The sequence below is a fragment of the Pezoporus flaviventris genome, unplaced genomic scaffold (assembly GCF_033815535.1).
Source record: "Pezoporus flaviventris isolate CSIRO_AGI_PZ_B2104156 unplaced genomic scaffold, CSIRO_AGI_Pfla_v1 ptg000011l, whole genome shotgun sequence".
Classification (NCBI taxonomy): domain Eukaryota; kingdom Metazoa; phylum Chordata; class Aves; order Psittaciformes; family Psittacidae; genus Pezoporus; species Pezoporus flaviventris.
Genome location: NW_026892559.1, coordinates 835839 through 861530, shown reverse-complemented (window position 1 = coordinate 861530; position 25692 = coordinate 835839). Strand labels below are relative to the sequence as shown.

General features: G+C 40.0%; 1 protein-coding gene across 1 annotated transcript in view; it reads left to right on the top strand.

The window, feature by feature from the left end:
- Positions 1-25692, top strand: part of GUCY2C (guanylate cyclase 2C) — a 44453-nt gene that overhangs the window by 17167 nt on the left and 1594 nt on the right. The window contains exons 11-26 of the mRNA XM_061450627.1: positions 2808-2889; positions 4367-4472; positions 5009-5071; positions 5662-5733; positions 6679-6783; positions 8025-8111; positions 11402-11534; positions 12836-12973; positions 17065-17153; positions 17883-17974; positions 19566-19724; positions 21599-21791; positions 22149-22323; positions 23242-23340; positions 24123-24217; positions 24917-24993. Coding sequence (XP_061306611.1) covers positions 2808-2889; positions 4367-4472; positions 5009-5071; positions 5662-5733; positions 6679-6783; positions 8025-8111; positions 11402-11534; positions 12836-12973; positions 17065-17153; positions 17883-17974; positions 19566-19724; positions 21599-21791; positions 22149-22323; positions 23242-23340; positions 24123-24217; positions 24917-24993 — 1765 coding nt within the window. The remainder of the gene's footprint in view (positions 1-2807; positions 2890-4366; positions 4473-5008; positions 5072-5661; positions 5734-6678; positions 6784-8024; positions 8112-11401; positions 11535-12835; positions 12974-17064; positions 17154-17882; positions 17975-19565; positions 19725-21598; positions 21792-22148; positions 22324-23241; positions 23341-24122; positions 24218-24916; positions 24994-25692) is intronic.

Here is a 25692-nt window from a genome sequence, read left to right as displayed (position 1 = left end):
TATTGCTTACCTCTGTTAGGGAATAGGTAAAGCAATAACTGGAGAAATAAATACTCTCTGCTAAGAGTCCATTCACAGTAGGGTGGTACATGGTTTCAAACATGTTTATTCCTCAGTAAAGTGAATCAAATGTCTTCAGATTAGGGCTTATCCCTCCTAAGAGAAGCAGAAGTTCATTGCCAGGGACACATGAGAAGCAGGTAGCAACACTGACAAGACTCTAGTTAGATAGCTCTGGAAAAGCAGAGGGAGTTCAGTGAAGCTTTTACTTTTCAAATCTGGTCAAATCTATAGTCTTCCTTGGTATGCCCAAGAGTTCTACTTGTGCAGAGACAGGAAATGCTGCAAAGGTCAAGGACAGGGTGTCCCTGCAGCTCCCCAGGCTATGTGTTGCCTGTTTGCACTCTTCTCAGTGTTGCTCCAGTACCATCCTCACCCATCCCTTGGGCCCCACAACATGCCATGTTGTCAGTGGATCTTTGTATCTTTAAAACATCCCCTTGAGTGTGTCCTTGTTTAAAGCTGTTGTACAAGGGCAAAAGGAAAATGGGAATTGCCGAAAGCCAGTGTCTACAGACCATTAGCTTAACGTTCTGCACTTAATGTAGGCCTGATTTTGTGGCCAAGCTATACTAAACCAAAGTAAAACCACCTCCCACGGGCACTTGATCATTTTGTTTTCATATTTTTGAAAATAAACTTTCATTTAGTGTGAGTTTAAATAAATACATTCCCCCAGAGGTCAACTTTTTACAGGCAAAGTTTAAGCAATCTCTATGCTTTGCCAAAGCCAGTCAAAACTTTCCAACCAGAAATATGCTTTTTCCTCCAGGGAGGTGAACAGACAGCAACCAGAGCCCTGCTTCTTCCTGTGTTGTAATTGAGAACAGCTGACCCAGTTCTGCTACCCTCCTTCCTCCTGGCACCCCGTAAAGAAACGGTCTTCATTCACATTTTCTCATTACTTAGAAAATTTTAACCCTTGCTCTAAAGATGGATAAGGTCAGCCATCATATTACACAAAGGTTTCTGGTTCCAGAGGACCCGAGAGTAGTTAATTTATGATGCACTCTCCCTTTGTATGTTGTAATACTAAAAGCCAGGTGGTGGTAGCAGAGCCTCAGGAACGGGAAATTGTGGTCCCACCACACTTCCAGGGGAAAATACAACCTGCTGATTGTTAAACAGAAAACCACGATCACACAACTTAAGTTTTAAAGAATTCGTACGAAATGCACATTCTCATACTTTGTACATTCTCATGTATCTGTCCTTTTTTTAGTGGTGACTTACTGTCATTTCTTGGTGGAGGGAAACATTCGTACTGACAGTTTCCAATGGAGCATCAGACTAATATTAAGTTGCTAAGAGACCCTCAGACTGATGCTGGGATGAACATACAGAACGAAGGTGGGGAGACATGATACACAAGACAAGAAAAATGAAAGCCAGAAAGCCGGGTCCAAATCGCAGAGGAGTTCTATAACTGAATTCTATGTCAGATGAAGACACATTGGTATACTGAAAATCCTTGCTCAGTCGCTGCCTGATTCTGAGGGCAGCTACTCTGTGTCTCATGTTGCTTTTTATGTATTTATCAATTTTTACACTTTATCATTTTTCTGTGTGCCTTTATTTCTGTTTCTAAGAACAGGCAGAAGTGCATTAGCTTCTAAGACTGAGTAGCTCCACACTTCTACTATCCATAACCTATATGGCAATCTGACAAAAACCAGATTCACCTCTGTCTTCTTTCCCTGAGAGACTTGCTCAGTAGAGTAGGCACACTCTAGATGTGTGGCCACCAGATGAAGCTCTGCACTAATGGCCTGTTGCTCTTCAAAGGAACTTGCTGGCTGCTATTTTCCTTCCCAATACAGCTGAGCTCCAAGAACTGACCCAAAACAGGCTTCAGGTTGCTTTTCCACATTTAGACAATCAAAATGACAACCTTAAATAGTCAGTTCCCAGCCTTGTCTGTCCTGCCTGCCTGCTCAGGATTAGGACACTCGTGCTCTGTGGTTTTGGGTCTAAGTCCTCAGATGCCTGAACAGCCTGATTTTCAAATTGTTTGGCACCTGGCAGCTTCCAAGGACTTTACTAGCTTTGTGCTGTCACCAGATTAATTTCCCTCTATAGTGTATGAATTTTTTATTGAAGAGTACAGTCCACTCAGCAGCACTTGTCTTCCTTGTTCAGAAATTAATTCACAGTCTCCAAAGGTCTGCCTACAACTACTGTAGAATAACTTTAAACAACTGGCCCAGTAAGGCCCAGTGAAATGTGGGAAATGTTAAAAGCTGTACCGTGCCAGTGACTCTGATTTCAAATGGCCAACTGCTTACCCCATCGACATCTGATCACACAGAGAATTGTATCCAAGGTTTGCCTCCACCAGCCACTCTTATGAAGTTATTGCAAAGAGAATTTTGGCTGCTTCATTTTTTAAAATGTAGTTACTGAGAAAAGTAACCTTCTAGTTTGTTTTTAAAGAAAACACCTGGAAACTGCTGCTGGGTTGATGTGAGATTTAGTGCTGTTAAATTCACCTCCCATCTGGGTGTCCTTACAGAGAGCCCATGCCTTAGGCAGGGATTTAAGACTGCACTGCTCCAGGTTGTGCTTCATCCTGCACATGCCATCTTTAGGCAGTGCTGGAATTTACCAAAGCCTCTCAATTTGGATGTGACCAAAGAATATCCATCTCACGTACTGTGACTTGCACATGTGTGGGTGAGCGTAATTACTTAATATTGGTTTTCAGCATCCTCTGTCAAGTTGTTTATTTTTCAATTTTCTTTTTGCAGGCCCACACATCTTGACTATCGCTGTTTTTACACTCACAGGAATTGTGATTCTGGTTCTGATCATCTCTTTGCTGATTCTAAGGTACCAATGCCTTTGGCCTGGAGTTTGTCCTTGAACGGTTTTCCTCCTAGGGCAATGCCTTTGATCTCTTCTGAAGAGACATTAATTAGCTTACCTGGTGGCTGCCCTTAGTGTGAGCTCTTTAGTATATGCTAATCAGTGTTTGCATCCATAGTGTTGTTATGTCAGGTTAATAATCACGGGAGAAGATGCAGCAAGGATCAGAAGTTTTGCACCTGCTAAAAAGTTCTGATTCCTATACATGCACAAAAACATACATCTCAGTCCAGTCTTCAGAGTTTTTCCACTTTACTGCCCATCTTTAGCTTAGTTGGATTCATTTATGTTTCTTTAGTCTATTGGTCACATAAAAGTTCAATCTAGAAAGACGTATTTGTCTTGAGTCATTGTAGGAGTCAAAACACCATGATGTTTCGGTGGTTTCATTGCATGGATACATCCTGTCTTTCGGTTTCCTCTGACTCAGTTCAGCTCCTCTCACACCAACTTCATTAACAGCTAGAATTTAATGAGTATAACCCAATTCAGCATTATCATGATGGAAAAAGCAGAAATAGAAACCAGTGATGTGTCCTTTTGCTGGGAGAAATGCCACCCCCTTTCCAAAGCATATGGTTTTCTTTCATTCTTTAAAAAAAAACAGATCTTGCTGCAATTATTGGTCTTCCTTTTCTTATAATGTGTATGTTAAAATATATTGGAAAAGTGAAGATTTGGTTTATTAGTCAATACCACCCATGCTCCTGTTTAGAGCATTTCCCAGCAGTCATCAGTGTGTTAGGATTCTCCTGCAGTCTCTCCAGTCAGTCTTGTGTTGTTTTTTTTACTAGAGGAAAGATTTGCACAAATAAGCAGAGAATTTGATGAGTACTCATTTTCTCTAAGAGAAGACAGTGTCTGCTCTGAAGTTCTGCAAAGGAGACAGCAGATTCTTTCTGCCTGTTCTGAGGGCTCTTCCCTCATTTCTGCAAAATGTGCAGAACACAGGCCACCCACAAAAAGGCAACTAATCTCAACGCTTTTGTTACCTCCTCTCCTGGCACGGTATTCACATCAGTTCTTACCATCTAGTGTTGACGGCAGGACTTTGTTTGTCTTGTGTTTGTTTGTGAGACCTCCCTTCAGAGTACCTTCAATAACACGGAGGAAAAAGTACATAAAATCCAGACGGCCCTTTGTACTTTAAATTGGTCTGACATGCCTTAAGACTCTGGCAGTTGCCTGGAAGTTTTCTGCTAAATCTGTTCCGTTATATCTATGAAATTGAATGAGTATTTAGGCTTTTCCAAAGCCAGGGGAATTAGAGCAGCCTTAAAATGGAAAACTGTAGAAAAGGTCATGGGGCTCGTGCTCAAGCTTTGCTACCCTGACACGCCATCCTTGTGTCACCCTGACACTAGAAGCTTCATGTCCTAATCTTCTGTTCTGGATAGGATATTCTGGAAGGATATTCTGAACGAGTTTGTTCGTTTTGCAGGAAATACAGGAGAGACAATGAGCTCCGGTGGAAGAAATGGTCCCATATACCACCTGAGAAAATCTTGCCTCTGGAAACCAGTGAGACAAGTCACGTTAGTTTGAAGGTAGGAAAAGCACAATGCCCAAAGCTGGGTTGTGGTTTCTTTCTTCTAAAGACCATTGATGCTGGAGTGTTGGCATGCTCTGACTACAGTGCAGGCTATGGCTCTGGTTGAACTAGGATCTGTTAAATGTTTGGGGGTTTTAAAGTTTTTTTTTAACCCTCACTTGCTGTATTGAATTAAAAAAGGAGATTATTCCCCATCTATCACCCCCTAATACAATATATCTGTTCTGCAGCAGTAAAGCTCATTTTGTGATGGCAGAATGGGCTGGGTATGGATTTCCAGTCTCTTCCTGTTACAGATGATTTCCCTGTGTGTTGTTACGCCTCTGTAACGCCCAAGAGCATGAAAGCAGCATGTGGAGGCCTGGCCTACTGTGGGAGTGGCAAGGATGTCCCATGCTTTTGTGTCATGTAGTGACCCTCCCAGAGAGGCTTATGCTTCCCTGTACAGCACACACTGACATTACTTACCTCTCAGGACCTGCCAAATGGGAAGTAGGTGATAATTGCAAGTTAATTATTCTTTATTCTCAGATCGATGACGATAAGAGGCGTGACACCACCCAGAGACTGCGCCAAGGCAAATATGACAAGAAGGTAACCTGACTGCAGTGTCCACACTGTCTTCCTTGGCTTAGGAGGGCTCTTTCTGGGAGGTGGTTGTCCCTCTCCGGAGAAAATTCCAAAAAGCAAAATAGCTTGATCTTATGGAAGGAATGAGCTATTTGTTCCCTATCAGGTGCTTTGCATCTTGCTTACTGATGGCAAAATACTAGACTCCATGAACCCCTAGCCTAGTCCAGAAGCACAGAAGCAGAATGACCAGAAATCTGATGCATTTTGTTACTGAGAAGATTAACAGATTAATGGAGGGCAGGGTATTTACATGGAAATCCTTGTACATCCAGTGAAGCTGTCAGCCTGAATGAGGTATGCTCATATTAAGATAAAATCTGCATCACTGACAGGTCTAAATAGTTCCTGTCTGCCTGGTAACTCTTTTGAAGGGAATATAACTCAGTTACTTATTAGCTGATTAACCTGACTAACCAAAATTCCAACAGCAAAGCAGTAGGCAGGTGTTTCTGTAATATTTCTGCGTATGGACATTTACTAAAAAGAAGGATGAATTGCTGTTGTACTAAACCTATGGGTGTTTTATTTTCCCGCTGGTATTTTTTCTTCAGGTGGTGATCTTAAAAGATCTCAAAAACAGTGATGGTAATTTCTCTGAGAAGCAAAAAATAGAACTGAACAAGGTAACTGTTGCACGTAGCAACTGGACACTGCAGGGTGGGATGGAGCCTATGAATGAAGTCATTGCTTTCCATTGTCAACAGCCATATGCAACAGCCATATGCTTTCGCATGTTTGAGGTGGATGGGTAATAAGTTCCTCAAAGGATATTGCTTGATGAACTTTCTCTTTGTGTGTGTGATCTCATCACCAGTGCAGAATCTGAATTGTATGCCAGTGAAGCTGAAGATGAATGAAGTAATTCATGCTCTGTCATATGGCCTTGCTAAATACATTTATGCAGCTGATGCTAAAAGTCAGTGCACTCTTTTTGCTCATATCATGATGATTAGTAGTGGAATGCTGTAGTTAAATCTTATTACTGAATGCCAAGTGCAGCTCTTTAAATACAAGTAACTCTGCTAACTTGTGCATACAGACTCTTCCAACATGAGATACGAATTTGGCTGCATTACTGCATCTTTTTTGAGAATTTTTCCTTTTTACACAACACAGCTATAGTCTGGATTCAATAAGTTCTAAAAATACCTCAAAGTAAAATAGAGTTGTCTATAAAAATGGACAAAGTGCATAATATCATGCAGTGTCATTAAATTTTTATTACTTGCTCATTTACTGACTGATTCACAATATTCTGTCACTCATAATAGCTATTGTGGTCAACTGGGAGGTTTGAGTAGGGAGCCAATAATGGAGAGAACAGTGGGCTCTGGAATTAACTTGCAGTATCCAAAAGCAGCCACTCTTATCTCCCTAATCCAGAAGGCTCTGGAATGACAGATGTCTTCAAGCACTTCACTCAGTGCCTTAGTATACACTAGTTTAAATGAAACTCATAAATCTTATCAGGCCTGTGATAAAAAGCCATGTCACACAAGTATCATTGACCTGTGTTTCTGTACTAACAATGATTGCTTTTAAAAATAGATGCATTGTTTTTCCTCTAGCTCCTACAGATTGATTATTACAACCTGACGAAGTTCTATGGCACAGTGAAGATAGACACCATGATCTTTGGGGTGATTGAATACTGCGAAAGAGGTTCTCTGCGGGTAAAGGATTTTGCAGGTCTCCTTCCGCCCCCAAATTACATAATTTCAAGTAAGGAAGAAAATCCCCATCTCCATGTCTCCGGCCCTCATGCAGCAGCCATGGACTGAGCAAATGGTGGCAGGTTTCTGACTCCAAGTTTCCTCTCCGTTGCTCAGTTCTCTCCAGCCTTCCTCAGGTGCTGCTCCTGCTGCTGTCAGTTTGATGGTTCTCAGCAGCCAAAGGATGAAGTGAGGTGCAAGCAAGAAATAGTGGAGGCAGAGCACTTCCCAAACAAACAGCAACAGCCAGTATTTGTATTGTGTCCCCTAATGCAAGCATTTAGGATATTACCTTTTCTTTATTTTCCTAGCTGTAGCCATTGTCTCTGATGATGCCCTTGTGGACCCCACAGTGGCCCCAGGTGTGAAAGAATAGAGAAAAGAATATATTCCATAGTAATAAGGGTCAAAGAGTTTGAGGCTGGAATTTGGCAAATCCTGTCCATAGGGGACAACAACCCTTAATTTTTGTTTATTAAAAAAATGGTAAACTCATGACTGGCAAAAGTTATGGAAAGATTTATGGTTTATTACTACCAATATTATTTCAGTGTTAATCATTAAGTAATGGTGGCACTAGCTCTTCTGCAGGCACACATTGTTTCTACATCTGAGTTCATACAAAGACTCTCATCAGTAGCAATGGTCTCTGGAACAAACTCACAGTAAAGCAGCAGAACAACAGCTTTATCTCTAGTTCTTTTCTTGTAAACTGGCTTACTCATGGAGGTTTACTTTTAGCAATGGGAACCATAGTGGCTGGGAGAGCTGTAAATAACTGACACTTAAAGAAACAGTCTACTTTGAACTTATAAGGCCATAAGTAAATTGACAGGAAATGGACTGTGAGCACAAAGCACAGAAATTCTTCTGCCCTCCTCTTGCATTCCTTGCCCATTTCTGTCTCAGCTATTTCACTTTATTAAAGACTTGGCTTTAAGAGAAAATTCACAATTTACCTTTAATGATACAAAACACTCTTTTCTGGTTTCCCCACTTTTCTAGCTGTGCGTAAGCCTAAAATATATTTGATATCCTCTGTTTTGAGTCATCTCCTGCTGTAATGCATGTACTCCCTATAAAAAATGAAGGACTCTCTCTTTCAGTCACTGGTTGAAAGGCTGTGCAATTTAGGTACTCATATCTCATCTTGTGCTTTTTCCCTGATGTAGATTAGAACCATTCATTTCTTCTCTTGACAGGACGTTTTAAATGATAAAATCTCTTACCCTGATGGCACGTTCATGGACTGGGAATTTAAAATCTCTGTCATGTATGATATTGCCAAGGTAAGCGGGCTGCTGACAGTGCAATGTTGATCAACCTGTCCTGTCTTGCAAAACTGATCCTTTGGAGAAAGGCAGCACTCAAGGTCTTCTTTCCTCATTAGAGCTGTATGCCCTTCCACTCTTTCTTCCTCTGGGAACCAGCATACGAGGCAGGAGGGGCCAGTGGCTCTCAAAGTGGAGGTACAAAGGGCTAGAGCTGGCTTTGGGTACTTATAAATAATCAAATAAAGTACGTCCCAAATAAATGTGACCCAAAGATCAGAGGGTTACAACCTGTTTATCAGTGCCCCTGATTAGTAGGGCTTTTGCAGTCACAAGACCTGCAAAACACACTGCTCTCTGGCTTCAGGGAAGGCATACAAAGGAAAACAGTTTTTCAAATGATGGAATTATTCTGATTTGTATCTAGAAATGGGATCAACTTTTTCTAAACAGTTTATTTTACATCCTAATTTTCTCACTCACTAGAGTGAGAAATTCCAGTTTCTCACTAGAGCTATCAATTTCAGGCAGTTTAAGAGGGAAGAAATTAATCTTATACAGAAACCAAGATTGTTTTTCAGTAGCTTTCAGCAGATCTTTGCATTTTATGCTTGGTAAAGGAAATTCTCTTCTACATTCAGACTTGTATCTGTTTAGCTGGTAGGTAAGGATCCTTTATAATTCACAGGTATAATAATTAATTATACCTCTGCAGGTAATATAGAGAATTACCTCTGCTTTTTTGCTAGTGTTCAGCTGCTCTCCTCTTCCTATTGCTGGTTTGCAGTTGGACAGTCCTCTCATTTCCCTACATGCATCAGTTCAGATTTGGTCTCCACACTGAATGACTCCACTGTGTTTGTTCTAAAGAGATACTGAAAATCTTGCTCTTTATTAAAGCCCCCTTAATCCAGATTGTCATAGTTTGTTGGCCTTGTTAATGACTTTCAAGTTCAGTTAATGTTTAGCATTAAGTTTCATTTTAATAGTAGTGGTGGAGTTTCCCTTCCTTTTTAAAGCATATAAAACACCCAGAGTATTTTTAACCTTTTGCAGTTCACCTTCAGATGTTTCTATTCCTTGGTAAGTGGGTTAGATAGAGGGAAAGCCCTAAATCTGCTGTTTCCAATTTTCTCCTTGGTTTTGCAGTCTTTGTTCTCTTTAGGTCTTACGGCATCACGTAACTACATGGATTTAGCTACATGTGACCAAAGAGCTCTGATGAAAGGTCTGCTAAGGATGAATTGCATAAATTGAGCCTTGCAGTTATTAGTGCATACACTGTTGTTGTGACACTATTAAATAAAGGGCTCTGCAGGATATTGTGCAAGGAATTGTAATATTTTTGCATTGTGTCAGGAAAAGGGTTCTCAGTCAGAACTAAAGCTTCAGAGCAGAGGTTACAAAAGTGTCTCAACGATTTAGAAGTACCACATTCAAAGTCATTATAGATTTTGAAAATCACATTGTTAATGATATTGATTCTTAATAAGCTCCGTGTTTTCAGGTGTGCAGGATAGTTGGAAGGAAAAAGGAAAATTTTATCAGGCACATATATAAGACTTCTGCCTTCAGAAACTGTTAACAAGAAAGCACTGGTATAAGGAAATTGAAATCAGCTTTGCCTGCCATTTGATGCTGAAACTGATTGGGAATTCTGCTGTAGCAATCAATGTATTTCCTGGCTGATGAAAGCAGGAGCTGGAAGAAGGCACATCTGGAGGAAATAAGACCTAAGCAGGCAAAACAGCAAAACATCCTGGATAGTGTCATCAGGGCTGCATAATAAAGCTGCTTAATCAAGAAATGTGTTCCTTCGATATAGCCTGTACACAGACTCTCTAAATTTTGGCATGGTTTAGATATGTCCAGGATAACCAGTCCAACAGCATTCCCCAAAGATTGCATCTCTTGCAGGCTTCTTGTGTCTCAGACATACATCTACTGTGCCCAAACCTCTGCTGTTATCTTAGCGATCTCTTGCAGCATTTGCTGATCTGTTCCCAATTACGAGTACCCCATCTTTGGGGAGAAACCCAGCATGTCATACAGTGTATTCATGATCACATGGGCTATGTATCCAGGAGTAAAGTCTATCTAAAAGTTATCATATAAGAGGAGGAGCTATAAATGTAGGAGTCTAAGTGGAAGACAGTTCAGAGAAGAAACTAAACAGATATGACATACCTGTTCTGGCTTTCATAGAATATCGATTCTGCTTTGTATACCGAGCTAAAGGAGGAGGACTATAGGAAGAAAAACTACCAGCAGTAGGCTTTAAGTAGGTGTGAACTTAGGTAGTTAAGAAGAGAGAGATGATACAGAATAAATAGTAGCAAGAGGGTGCAAATTAGCATACCTGCTCCCATCAGTTTACACCCACTTGCTAATGTTCCTTTCCTGCTCTGCCTCAGTGCTGGCCCCTTTTCATGTATTGCACAATATTTGAGTGTCTTAGACTAAATGAGATAAATTCAGGGGTGATGAGTGAAAAGGAGCAAACTGCGCACCTTTGTATGCCTGTGTGTTGTGAGTCAAGAGTCTGAATCTCAGGAAATATAGCTGAAAATGCATCAGCCAGTCCTCATGGTGCTCACTTCAGAGTTTAGCTCATGGATGGATGATATATATTGACTAGTATACGGAAAACCATGATCAGTCAGGTCAGAAGATTCTGATTGTGATTGTCTAATCTAATCTTCTGCCTTATACAACCTTAGTGCATCATCTAACACCGCATTGACCTGTCCCTAGCTCTCTGCTTTGCAGAAGAGGATCTGCTGCAATGTTTCTGAATTAAACCTCTGGTGTATGGTAATCTTCAAAGATAATGCAGACATAAAGTGCAATTCCTTTCACACCTGTGGTTTTCACTGGATGAACATGGAGTTGGAAGCACTTTTCTTTGGTGTGATATTCTAACAAATCTGTACTAAATTTACCAAAAAAGTATTTATTGAAAAACTTCTGTGGGAGGAAATAATTTTTCCTAATTGCTTATTTGTGCTCTAATCTTACCAAAACCCAAGATGCCATGTCAGGCTTTTGTTCATTAAAAGGAAGGATTGTCTTGCATGACATCATCCTTCTAATGATCATCCTCTCATTTTGGAAAGTATCTTAAGTAAAATAATATTTGTTTCCCTCCATGATGGGGAATTGTGATTTATGTGTATCCATTGCCATTGAAGGCCATTTAATTACTTGGACAGATATTACACTAGTACTTCACATTCTTGTTGAGTCTCCTAACAGCTGAGTGTCTCACATGTAGTCTTGCTTTCTTCCTCTTTTATCATCAATCACAGGGGATGTCTTACCTGCACTCGAGCAAAACTGAAGTCCATGGTAGACTCAAATCCACAAACTGTGTAGTAGACAATCGCATGGTAGTGAAGATCACTGATTTTGGCTGTAATTCAATTCTGCCTCCAAGAAAAGGTAATGTGAGAAGGAAAGGAAAGATTAATTTTCAACTTATAGTTTAGAAAACAGAGAATTCACATGTGGCTGAGATACAAGAAACGTTTTCAGCATTCAAGGCCTTCATGCAAACAGCTCTCTTCAGCAGTAATGCTGAACTGATGTGAAAAAAAAAAGAGTTAAGTGCCCCATGGCCTTGTCATTGATCAGATACATGTTACCACAGTGCTCTGTAATTTCATTTAAATATTAACACTCATGACTGATCATCCTTTAAAAAATCTGTAATGATATGCAGTAATAACCTTAATGTTTTTCATTCTTTAGGTTGGAATCTAGCAATATGTGCTTGATCAGACTGGAATAATTTTAACAACTTTTCTTTGCATTTTCTATTCATCTCATATTCGTTGGACATTTCTGTAAAATAGAGCACTCCTTCCTACTCATCTTTTCCTTCTTACTTGATCTTGAGTAAAAAGATGAGCCCATCAGAAATGATGTAATCTCAATCTGTATAGTAGACCTTGGGGTATAATAAGCACAGCATTATGCCACAACTGCTGTATATGACCTGAGAAGAAACTGTGGTTGCAACTAGGTTGAGAGAAATTTTTACATTCAGACATAAACATGCTCAGGAGTAGCAATGAGAACATAAAAAGGAGTAAGAAAAGTGCAGTGAATGTAAGTGCTCTATTCATTCTTTATTTTACAATTTTAATATTTAAATTTATATTTATTACATTGTGAAGTATTTATCGTTTTTCATTGCTTGTAAGCATCCTCAAACTTTTGGGCTACTAGATTTCTTTCCCTGAAAAAGAATTAATGTTTCACAAGAGATCCACAGATTCATCGTGGCTGGGTGTTTCAGGCTGATATCATAACATTGTATTCAGTGTCACTATGTTCAGGTCACTATTACATCACCAGCATGTCGTAACAAATTGTCGTATCATGGCAGCATTCAGGTTTTGAGGTACAGTGGCAGTTGTTGCACTAAAAATACATATTATAATTTCTGTAGCAAGAAAGTGGTTATGAGGAGGAAATATTATGTCAGGCTCAAAAGCACTTGCGAGTTATTTCAACAGGTTTATGTTATCAAGGCCGCTGGGAAATATTATAGTCTTCTCATCTGACATCTTGTAGAACAAACTCTATGCATCTGTACCAGTGGGCTCTAGGATTGACCTGGAAAGACTAAAAGGAAATACCACTGTAGCAAACGGATGCTCTGAGAAGGATCACTCTTTTTCAACTACTTATCTCACTTCCCTCTTTACCTTATCGCCCATTATCATCGGGATCTTCAGACCTGTGGACAGCTCCTGAACATCTCCGTCATGCTGATGTATCTCAGAAGGGTGATGTGTACAGCTATGGGATCATTGCCCAAGAAATTATTCTACGCAGGGAGACCTTCTACACCAGACACTGCCGGGACAACAAAGGTAAATCCACAGATTTCTCCTTCATTGCAGGCTTCTGGGATGATGTAGCTGTAACTGGCCTGTTCCAAATATTTTGTGAAAAGCACTGTCTCTGATAGCTGCTTGAACTGCTGCTTCTTTCACTATGTGGTAATTGAAGAGCTTGCCTGAAGGATCTCACTGTGGGGGCAAGCGTCCTTATTCTTCCTAGAAATCAAGTTTGCATTGAGTTTTCTTGCCCTTTCTCCTCCTTTCTCACCTTGGCTACAGCATTGAAAAAATTAACATTATAGAATGCTGTTCAGGCTTACTCTAACATTTAAAGGCCACAAAGGTTTTTCTGTTATAAACTGTGCACAACATATAATAATTCACTCATATTAGGCATTGTAAATCAGCAATGCCATCACAGAACAGCAAAAAGTCAGCAGCAGGAACAGTTGGCGTTTAAAAACTGGCAATTCAGACTTCCTTCAAAAAATTAACTTCAGTCATTTAACTTCTGTCAGAAAAAGCATCTCCTCCTGTACTGCATCCATTAAACCCCATTTTGTGAATTTTATGACAATGTTTTTGAGTGGTTAATGGCCTAGTCAATCCCAGTTCCCAGAATCCAGAAGTAGGTATACTAGAACTGACATAAAAGCATGTGTGGGTTTGAGATTTTCCTGGTGACAGTTACCAACAACAAGTTTAGACATTGCCTTTACCTCTGAGTCATTCTGATAGATCCGCCTCACATTTGTTAAAACATCTAGAGCAGCAGCTGGACAGCCTAATAGCTCTTTTCCTGAATTATATTTAGGAATAACTTCTGAGGCACATTCATCATCCTGCACTATCACAACTTTGTGTTCATATTTGCAGAAACACAGTATTTCACATCACCAACTCTTTAATAGAAATGTAGACCTAAGAGATATTAGAAATGCCTGTCCCCCTTCAAGCAAACTCTTCAGGACTCCATGCTTAAGATAAAGCAGAGAAAATAAAAGTTTCTATTCCTTTTTCTTGGGAAGAGGTAGGCACAATCCTCATGAATGCAAGGACTTTACAAATATCATAGATGGAGAAAAGAAAGAGCAGTGTTCTTCCTTGCTCATTTTGACTTGCAAAGTCTTCTGATGGCTTGACTTCACGAACAAAGACTTGGGAAGGGCTTTACCCACGCTTTTGCAAGTGTGAGTAAACCCTTCAGGCCTGTGCAGTGGATTTTTTAGGTGAGGCACAGCGTGAACTGGCCCCACCCTTTACACCTGAGGCTTATCTTCCAGGGCCTAGGGAGCTTGGATGGTGACAGCAAAGTCCTCAGATTGTAGGTTTGGTTAGAGTGTCCTTCTCTTAGATGGATGGCCTTACAAGGCTAGACGAGCTCCATCTGCCCGGGTTTGAAGTTAGAGTTGTCCTTCTCCTAGGATGGTTGCCCGAAGGCTAGTGAGCCCATCCTGCCCATGGACACACTTCGTCTGACCCTTCAGTTGAGACCTATCTGGCATGGGAGACCCTACCAGAGGCATATGCCACCACCAGCATAGCTCTCAAACTCACAAGGGCATGCAAGCTTTTTCCCCACAACAAGGGGGTGTCTGTGAAAGAGACTTGCAAAGTAAATTCATGACAAACTACATTCCATATTTGTTGAGCAGTTACAGTTTTCCTGTGTCACGTTAATGGTTATTAAATTAGTCTCAGACACAGTGTTTCTGGGCTCTTCTGAGATGTGGTGGCATCCTCACTGCTCTGTGTTTGACCCTGGCTGTCACAGTCACAATCTGGTTCCTTGTTTAAACTTTGACCTGTTTCCTAACACTGCATTTTGTCATTTTAGAAAGACCATCCCTTTCAAATAGCATTAGGTTAATCCATCCAACTGAAAGAATTTTCAGCACCTCTAGATTCTTTGCTGGAGATGGTCACAGGTTATCAGTATGCTTAGTAAGACAGCAATAAACTTACTGGGCCCAAAGCCTGTTTGGTAAGTTCGGATTCAGTTAAATCTGCTTTGTAAACTTCAGTTGAAATATTAAGTTTTCCATTCAGTGAGGACATTGTTTTATCCTGAAAACTTTTTCCTTAAAAGCATTATATAAGATACATATTGCTGATCCAATAGCTTCTGGTATTATTCTTGATTTTTGATTATGCAATTTAAGTAAATGTGTTCAGCCTAGTTTCACCAGTTCATCAAATTTAATGTAACAGGAAGGAATGAGTGTTATTTTATGTTGCTGAAGTGCCTCCTCATTTAAATGTCTGGATTCATTCATTAACCAAGATAAGACAGCAAGAGGGTGGACCATACTTATCCTAACACCTTTGAATTTTTTTTGTGGAATCATCTAACTTTGGAAGACAGTAGGTCAAACTTGGCATGACTATTAATTTACAAATATCTAGGATAAAAAGAGAGAAAAGAATACCAAATTAGAATCAATAGTAATGGGCAAAGAAATGTTCATGTTGCATATTAGATTAATCTGTTTTTTTAAGTGTCCTGCAGAAACTCTTTCAATGACTAGACTATCAGAACTTAATCTCTGCAGGTTAGAAGACATGAAACTGATATTTCAGGACAACTGATATAGCCAGTCCTCCAGGACTTCTTTGACAACAGCAAGGACTGTGTTCAGATTTTAAAAGAGTTGTTTTAAAAACACTGTACCTAGATTCTGTACACCAACTTAGGAAAATTAAACTCAACATCCAGGTACTCAGCGAGATAATTTTCTCAACCAGCAAATACGTATCCACCAACTTAACATGCAATAATATTGCTATTAATGTGAGAAAAGAAGTCCCACTAACATGATGGGCATACAGAACTGGATTTCTAATGTATAGAAGTAACTAGGTCATAGTCCTCTTCACTGACTTCTCTGCAAGACAGCTGTTAGGCCAACTGGTTGCCCCACTCTTTTGCAGAAACACTTCATTCAGTGCTCAAGACTGAAATCTTGTCACATACCAGTGCTCAATTCGAGCTACCTCCTTGTTCCACTACTTTCTGCCACTGGCTAATTGCAGTGTTGCTAATAGCTGCTGTTACTTCTGCTCTCAGGTGTATGTGCAACATGGAAATTCAGCACATTCCTCTTGCATCCATGAGACTTACAAAGATTGTCTCATCTCAGCCCACAGAAGACTTTTTAGCACTCTCTCCACTCCACAGAATTTGTGAGACTCAAGCCTCATGCTCATTTTCTAGTCTGTAATTTCTCTCACACAAACCTGAAAACTACTGAATCTTTTAAAGTGGTCATGCATATTGGACATGCTTAGGCATCCCTAGCTGTTCTAGACTTGCACATACCATCATGATTACAAACCTTCCTCAAATCATTATATGCTTCCTTCAGTAAAAATGGCTCCCAAATATAATCAGATATTTTTAATAAATGTGTTTCATGCTTGTTCACAGATCTCTTTCAGTTTCTCTTCCCTAGAGGTAAAAAATTGCTTCTCTTTTTTAACTGACTCCCTCTGGAACTGTTGAGGTCTGGAGGAGAAGAACAAAGAGAGAGATTTTTGCTCTAGCTCTCACTGTGCCTAAATCGAGTTGTGCAAATGCAGTCTGCATTCTGACATGTTCAGAATCCAAATAACTTTCATAGAACAGGTTTCATGAATAAAAGTACAAATGAGCTAACAAATGCAATGTTTTTAAACCACATACATTGATAGCCTAGTTTCAAGGAAGCAGAGCATCTGTAGGACGATTTGAACTGCTCTGATGAGAGTTGTATGACTCTGCACTTTTGATCAAGTCACAATGGGCTTTTCACATTGTTTTTTACTTAGCTATACTTCATGCTGAGAGGCACACTAATAATGCCTAACGTTTATTTGGGAAGACGCCATAACCATGTCTACCGTGACCAATAAATACTCATGTACATTCCTATTCATTTTGCTTTCAGGTACCTTCAAGCCAGTCTGATTTGATCTTGTGCCATATATTTAGAAAAGCTCCAGAGTTGAAATTCACATCAAAATGAGGGAACTTTTTAAGGCTTCTATTTATACAGTGACTTGTAACACCATAGGACACTATCCACATGGAATGTCCTTCTTATGTTTTTTGTTTAAAAGTTTTCCTCTTTTTCCTGTGTTAGAGAAACTTTACAGAGTGGAGAGTGGCAAAGGAGTGAAGCCTTTCCGACCAGACCTGTCATTGGAAACAGTGGGAGAAAGACAGATGGAAGTAAGCTAATAATTAACTGGGTGAAGGGCAGAAATCCTGGCCCAGCTAGAGCTCATGATCATGGGATGATGAAAGCTTTGCATATTTTATGCCAAATGCCCTAACCTCATGGGAAAAAATGGTATTCAATAGTTGTTACCAGTGAAATGAAATACAACTCGTGAGAATTATTTCACTGGAAAGAAATGGACGCTTATATGGTGCCACTCTGCTGACCCGTTTTAGATATCTTTAAGACGGGATGAATCACACCTCAAATATACCTCTCTCAACTGATTATATAGCCCCTAAGGCTTCCTGCTTGGGTGAAAATGTTTGTATGGCAGACATCATCATATTCAGCAATGAACCTCATTCTTTTTGGCTGAATCATTTGTTTCAGAGAAATCCTGGACTCACGATATTGGAAATATAATTACCACATCATTTACCTCCATGTCAATAACTGTATCTGGCACTAGCTGCAAGACTGGATCCATTTACTTGCCTTTTATTGATGTACTGCAAATTCAAATTCAAGTTATGATCATGTCACTAGTCACCACAGAGTTAAATTTAAGATGCCTGCAATGAGTGTCCTAACCATTGATTCAAAACAGTTAGTCACACATTTTAATATGTTGCCCGTCAAGAGTAACCAGAAATTCCCTAATGAACTATTGCTGTTTAGCACCATTAACCTTCTACATCCATTACTCAGATGGACTTTCCTTAAATTTTTGTTTGAAGGTGTATACACTAGTGAAGAGCTGCTGGGAAGAAGATCCAGAGAAAAGGCCAGACTTTAAGAAAATTGAGAATACTTTGGCTAAAATATTCAGGTGAGCAGCAGGAGCTCTGTTTCTTAAGATGCTCCAAACTCCTCCTAAGTAAGCTCATGTGATTATGATTCAGTGGAAAAACTGAGTGTCTTCACTTAGATCCTCTTTTATTCCTTGGCATTAAAGTAGGTGAGCACGTGCACATGTATACGTACATGGGTGTACATGAGCATCTATGCATGTATTAACTGAGTGAGGGTAAGACTATCACCATACCTCAAATTGTTACATTGTGAAAGTAGCAAGCTGGATAATTAGAGATTTAAACCATTTAAGTAATTCACCCCCTGTCTCTAGTCAAGAGTTGGATAGTGACTCATGTTTTCTAAGTTTCAGGAAATGAGAGCACATAAATGTTTGGAGGATGATTAGAAAGTTTGAATGAGCTAGGTTGTGCCATACAGGAGCTTGGATGGTCCCAAATTAAGCTGACTAGAAGTGTTGGGTTGTAACTCACCAGAAATATTAATTACAGGGGTTTATTGGTATAAAGCTGTGGCATAGTAAGGGCCATAGCTGGACAAACAATGTGGAGTTATGCAGGCCTTTAACCTGGCCAATGCTGCATTGTTCCTACAGAGTTTGGTCTGAATTGATTATTTTGATGTCCAAACAATGGGCTTTTGATCACTTCTCTGGGGATATTGCTTCCCATTTTTTTAAACTCTCCTCATCAACAAACCACAACAGTACTTGTATCATTTCACATTTTACATGGGCAGAAGGACAACTGTGCTATGCGTAACTGAGTATATCAGTTGAATAATCTTACTGCAGAAGAACAGAAAAACCTCGTTCAGCTCCTAAGCCCCCATCCTACAAAAGCAGAGAGGTTGCCTCTTGCCACATGCAGTGTCTCATTCTCCCCATGGGGGAGTCTAAGATGGTGCATCCCTGACATAAAGATTTGTTTGAAATGAGAGTGGTTTTAAAGTCCAGTTGGGTACAATCTGACCCTAATCTGACTTTTCCAGTGAGCCTGGCCTCATCTACTTTCAGGCTGATCTGGCAAGTGCAGGCTGCCCAGACAAACAGAGGTTATGAGTGACTCATGTTACCATACCTTTGCTTCCAGGAGTTAGTAGGCTGGAGTCTGCAGGATCTTGTGAGTAAACTAGCCCGGGAGCTGCTAATTGTTCCATTGAATTGCTCTGTCTTCCACACAGGCAGCCCAAAATTGTGTTAATGCTTCTGGCTGAAGTCTCCATCTAAATGTTTGACGCAATTTACTACCTACTATCTTTAGCTTCCTCTTAGCATTCAAGTTGACAGTTACTTTTTATAAACGAATGTTCACAAATTACCCAAGGTAACCTGGAGCTGACAATAATAGCAGAGATAGGTGGTTTAAGAGTTCCTTAAGAATTGCTAGCTTCAATTGAGAAACATGAATCACAGACTTTTGATTCATATATATGTATGTCCTCCAAGCAAGAAAAAGATGATGTATTTGAGGCACTGTGCATTCTAACTACATGGAAGTAAAACACTGGAGAAGTTTCCATCGCTCCTTTTTGGCCTCTTTTTTTGCCTCGCTCAACAATGTGCTTCTATCAACCTTTCTTTTTGGCTCTTGTGTGTATCTTCGCAGTAACTACCATGGCCAGACCAATGAAAGCTACATGGATACCCTGATCCGGCGTCTACAGCTGTATTCCCGGAATCTGGAGCACCTGGTGGAGGAAAGGACAGAGCTATATAAAGCAGAGCGAGACAGAGCAGACAGGCTTAACTTCATGTTACTTCCAAGGTAACTGGCCAGGAGGATTTTGACTGTCATTTTTTTTACATATATCACCTGATTCTTGGAGAGTGAGGGTTGGAATTAATATTAATCTTCCATTTCATTCCCCTCTCATCTGATCCTGGTAGGGAGGAAAGAAGAAGCTGTTCTTGAAGTCTCCACAGTATAGTGGAGTTTCATGCCAAGATGGTACTGGGACCCATTACCTTCCCCAATCTCTCTTCATGCACAGGATCTCCCTTTCCAGTACAAACCTCTTTTCCACTGCCTTTCTGGGAACACAGAGCTCTGCTCTGCTCCAGAAGAACAGAGTGTAGTAGGAGTGTAGAAGGAGTGTCTGCAGTTGGAGAGCAGAAGTGCAGTCCAGTTTCAGTCTGGGGTTTAGTAATGCAGCAGAAGGGCTGAGGTGGGCTGGGTCATTCTGGGCCATACAGGGCTAGATGGATGCTTCAGAGTATGATAGGACAAGTATTATTGACACAATAGTGAAACTATCCTGGTATGTCATTACTATATTTGAGGGTATTTAAGTAGTCAGGGTATTGATTTTATGACTAATCTTTTTTTAAAAAAGTGGCTGTTCAATCCAGTTTTGGTGAAAATGGTGTGGCTGTGTAGACTATGTAATAAGAAATTTATGTTTCCTTCTACTCTTTTTATTTCCACCACTCTATTGTCTTATTGTAGATGGAACACAGTGTTGTGCAACACCTATAATTTTCTGGGACTCCTGCTATTATTCTCTTTCAATATGTCCACTAGGAACAGGTATTTTCCTGGATTTAGAAATGGAAGAAAATGAAGGTCCCTCTGAATAGATATTGACTGTCATGGAACTGAGTTTTTGTTCCATAAAATTATTATGGTATCTCATTTGAAATCAAGATGAGGTGATGTAATTATTCGGATGAAATTACTTCTCTACTGGAAAAACAGACAAATATGTCTGTTCTTACTTATTGTGTGGGTAGAATGTAGATCTACATGTCAGAATTTTCAGAATTTCAGTTTTAAATTTGACTCAATATTGCTGTTCCTGACCTTACACAAGAAGCTCAGTTAACTGTGTCTCAGTTTCCTCATGGCTATTAATACACTTGAATTCTGTAAGGCTGTAGCACATTAATTAACATTTTAAGTGCTTTGAGGTCCCTGGCTGAAAGATTATGGGCATCTTAAACATACTTACAGTGGCAGTTTTCAGCAAACTGATGTTTCCTACTATCCTGGGTTCAGCAGTAGCAGTCATGTTTCTCCTCCTTGGTAGCTGGTGCAGTGCAGTGTTTTGACTTTCGGCTCGGGAACAGAGCTGATAGAGATGTTTTGGTTTGGCCAAGGACTTTGTGAGCCTCATGCTCTGCCAGGGAGGAGGGGAAGCCAGGAGGAAGCAGAGACAGGACACCTGACCCAAACTGACCAAAGAGGTATTCCATACCACAGCACGTCATGCCCAGGATGTAACTGGGAGTTAGCCGGAAGGGCTGGGAGACTGCAGGGTTGGAGGAGGTATCGGTCGGAGCTTGGTCGGGCTTGGGGGGCGAGTTATCGGTCAGCTGGTGCTGAGGTGTTGTATTCTCTTCCCTTGTTATTTCCTTTGTCATTATTATTATTGGTGGTAGCAGTAGTGATTTGTGTTATACCTTAGTTACTAAACTGTTCTTATCTCAACCCGTGGGAGTTGCATTCTTTTGATTCTCCTCTCCGTCCCTCCGGGAGCAGGGGGAGGGCAAGAAAGGGGGGGAAGTGAGCAAACGAGTTACCTGACTGGGTTTAAACCACGACACCTACATAGAAAGCAATTATCTGGTTGGGTTGCATGAAAAAATATCTTTAATATTAAACACTACTCATCTGTCTTCCTGCCTTCTCTGTTTACACAGGCCAGTAGTAAAGTCTTTGAAGGAAACTGGTCTGGTAGAACCAGAGCTATTTGAAGAAGTCACTATCTACTTCAGTGACATTGTTGGCTTCACCACACTCTGCAAATACAGCACCCCTATGGAGGTGGTAGATATGCTGAATGATATCTATAAGAACTTTGACCACATTCTTGACCATCATGATGTTTACAAGGTGATTAGCTCTGCACTTTTGCTCACTTAACAATCAGAGGATGCACAAATCAAATTGCATGATGTGGTGGACTTGGGAATCTCCCTTCTAAGCAAAGACGAAAGAAGCAATGTGCCTACTTATACTGAATTTTCTATACTAAGTGGTAATAGATTCACTAACTGGAATGCTGGGTACAGTTATAAACACTTACATACCAAGGAGGTTTCAGCTACTTTAAATTAATCAATCAATCTTGCTGTCCAGGGAAGAAATGTTTAATCATGAACAAGAAGATCTGATACAACCTTTCTGCTTTTAACTAAATATGTAATTTGCCATATCTGCAGGTAATGAGCTCTAATTTTGTTACCACAGGTGGAGACCATTGGTGATGCTTACATGGTGGTGAGTGGTTTACCTAACAGGAATGGCAACCGGCATGCAGTAGACATCTCCATGATGGCTCTGGACATCCTCAGCTTCATGGGATCTTTTGAACTGAGGCATCTGCCAGGTCTGCCTGTTTGGATTCGAATTGGAATTCACTCTGGTACGCAATAGTGCTAGATCAACAATGACAATGTTGTTGCCTTGGTTTACATCATACACAATTGCTTTCCTCATGAAGTGTCAGGTTGAAAACAATGTACCCGCAGGAAAAGCAACAGAAGTAAATAAGCCATTGATTTGCCCCCCTGTAGTAAAATAGCCCATATCCATTCATTCATAGCTTAGTCAGTAGCTAGGAAGAGCAACTACCATTGTTCCTTGTATGATTAAGCCAGTTGTATCAAATAAGCCTTCACAGATCACTCCTCCCTGACCAAAGTGGGGAACAGTCATGGCCAGCTATGCATGTCTAGCCAAAAAATGCAAGCCTGTATTTTACAACACTTTTGGGAGCAAAAATTCTGTCAAGCCTACATGGGAATTAATGTTTTAATTTATCCCTATAAATACTTTTCATCAAAGGGGAACTGCAGATAGCTCAACAATCCGAAGTACTTTGGGAAATTTTCTTTTTATTTCCACTTGTTTCAACAACCACCTGAACACCAACTGCCAGGGGAGGAATGTATTACTGAAAATTACTGAGGCACTGGGAAACAGCTTGAGGCATCACTATGGACCTCTCCATAATGAAGTTTATTCTTTTTTTCTCTTGCTTCAAAAACTGACAGCTAGTAACTGTGCTTTTTTTCTGCACTGAAATTGTGTTTAAATACAATTAACACTGTGCACCTGTGTACTTTTTATGCTTTTGTTGGATTATGTAAGACTAACAGAGCTGGTCTAGCTTTGGAGTAAAAGGGGAGACCACTAGACTCTTCAGAAAGTGAGGTACAGAGTATTGCTGTTGGTGAGGAATGCAGAGCTCCAGCAGGCACCGCACTGCTCTGCAACAGTGAGACACCTTCCAAACGATCTCTTGATCTACCTTTTAGCATTCTCTGCATCCCATTTCTAGGTCCATGTGCAGCTGGTGTGGTTGGAATAAAAATGCCTCGTTACTGTTTGTTTGGAGATACGGTGAACACAGCTTCGCGGATGGAATCCACGGGTTTGCGTAAGTATTTCATTTTAGCTGTCAGTGTAACAGGACCAAAGGCTGTTGGTTAGTCTGTGACTGAACTGTCTGCTTTCAGCTGAAAACAATTTATTATCAGCTTGCAGAAGTTTTAAAGATGAAGAAGCTCTATTTGTTTTGATTATTAATTATTTCACTGTCTGAAGTGACAGCGGACACTTCACTAAGCAATGAAGAAATTGTTCCTTGGTCATGCTTCAGTACTGGTGATGGGAAGTACATAGGCCGAATCACTGTGTGAGTTCTCCCAGAAAACATGATACTCATGTGTCTGGAATTCAGTTTTACTCTATGAAGTGTAGATTTTTAGTTTGACTGGAATTGTGTTACAACTTTGCTGTGTAAATATGAAAACTATATTTTAAATTGAAGCAATTATGTCTTCACCATTAAGGAACTGTGCCAAGAGTCAGTTTGTCTTTCTTCGACCGAGTGTCTTCACACAACTATCTTTATTTAGGTAATTCCCAATAACTCTGTTCCCTTTTGGCATCTAAATACCACAGATACATTGGTCACCTGTATTTCAGAACAATAGCTGTACCAGCAATTCCTCCCTAAATACAGTGCTATATAGTGAAGTCAGATTTTTTGTACAGCAATGTAACTGATTCTCATTTAATTTGACTCTCAGAATTTATGTTGATAATAGTTGAAGGAGTTTCTGCTATAGCACCAGTTATATACTTACACCCTATATACTTAATATGATTAGGTGGAATGTTTCCAGGTTGAGCTTTCATTGTCTCTTTAATTTTTAGCTTTAAGGATTCATGTAAGTGGTTCCACTATTAACATCCTGAAAAGAACAGACTGCCCATTCCAGTATGAAGTGAGAGGAGAAACGTACTTGAAGGTAATCTTTACCACATCTAGTGTGAGGTGTCCCTGCTCATGGCAGGGGGGTGGAACTAGATGATCTTAGGGTCCTTTCCAACCCAAACTATTCTATGATTCTATGTAAATGCATGAACACTGAGAAAAAGGGTAGCATAAAAGCATCACATAGCTGAGACTACCCTGCAGCTTCATTAACAGCTGGGGAACAAGGTTGGGGGGATGGGGAACATCAACTGGCATCACAGTCTCTAGTGGTTGAAGACACTTCTATAAAGACAATGAAGGCAATGAAGAACTCCCTAAGTCATAAATTAAAGCAACATAAGGATGTGGAGAAGAAATGAAACATATTATGTGTAACAGAAAACTGTAGAGTGAATTAATCTGATGGAAGGGAAGCTAAATCTATTGCTAATTTCCTCATGCTCTGATAGCTGACTGTCTATATAACAATCTATTTATTTCAGTCTGCTACACTTGGCAGATTCTGTACTTGGGAACTGGTGGCAGGCAGCACAGCTCACCTCTGTGCAGCTGCATCTCCCCCATTATTCTTCTTCTCACATCTGATTTTTATTCCTTTGCTGTAAGCATCAGTTACTGAAAACAAGCAAAGGCAAACACATCAATATGCAATACAGTATTAAGTGAATTAACAGTGGGAAATTGTATTCTAATCCTGAAATGGTGCTTTCTCTTTGTTATACATTTTTAGGGCAGAGGAACAGAGATTACCTACTGGTTGACAGGTTCTGAGGACAAGAAATACAATCTCCCAACACCTCCTTCTGTGTAAGATGGTCTTTATATGTGAAAAGGGAAGAGAAATTCCCAGTTTTTGCACTTTAGCCTTCACTGTTCCTCCCTGGCATTTCTTGTTTTTTTTCATGTCACTCAACTTGCTTTCAACAGTTAGAGGCTTAACAGTGTATGTGCATATAAACATGCAAACATTCTTGACGTGGGACTTTGTGTGTACTGAAGGTTGGAACTAGATGATCTTAAGGTCCTTTCCAACCCTAAGTATTCTATGATTCTATGACATATATATATATATATATAAGAGCTTAATGGGGTCATTTCCTTGGAAGGGAAATAACACAGGACAAGTTCTGATGTGGTAAGTGCAGAAAATACACATGGAAAGTACATGTCTCTGGGCTGCACAGGAAATACTGTCAACATCACTTCTATGGTGCATTGCATTTGTAAACTCAGAACTCTTTTTTTTTTAATCAATATGATCTGTTGAGATGATCAGAATTATAAAATTGCTAATTCTTCTGGAATTCAACTATTGAAAGTACCTATTAAGCTGTATCACTGTCGTCTGTGATAGTTTTGGTTTTGCTTCCTCATATAGGTTGTGACTGATAAAGTTGCCCCTTAAAATTGTCATATATGGGGTACTCCAGAAATTTATGAAGAAAATGTATGAAAAGTGGCAATTTAGTTACTGAAGGACACTTGAAGTTGAATAAGGAAAGGGCT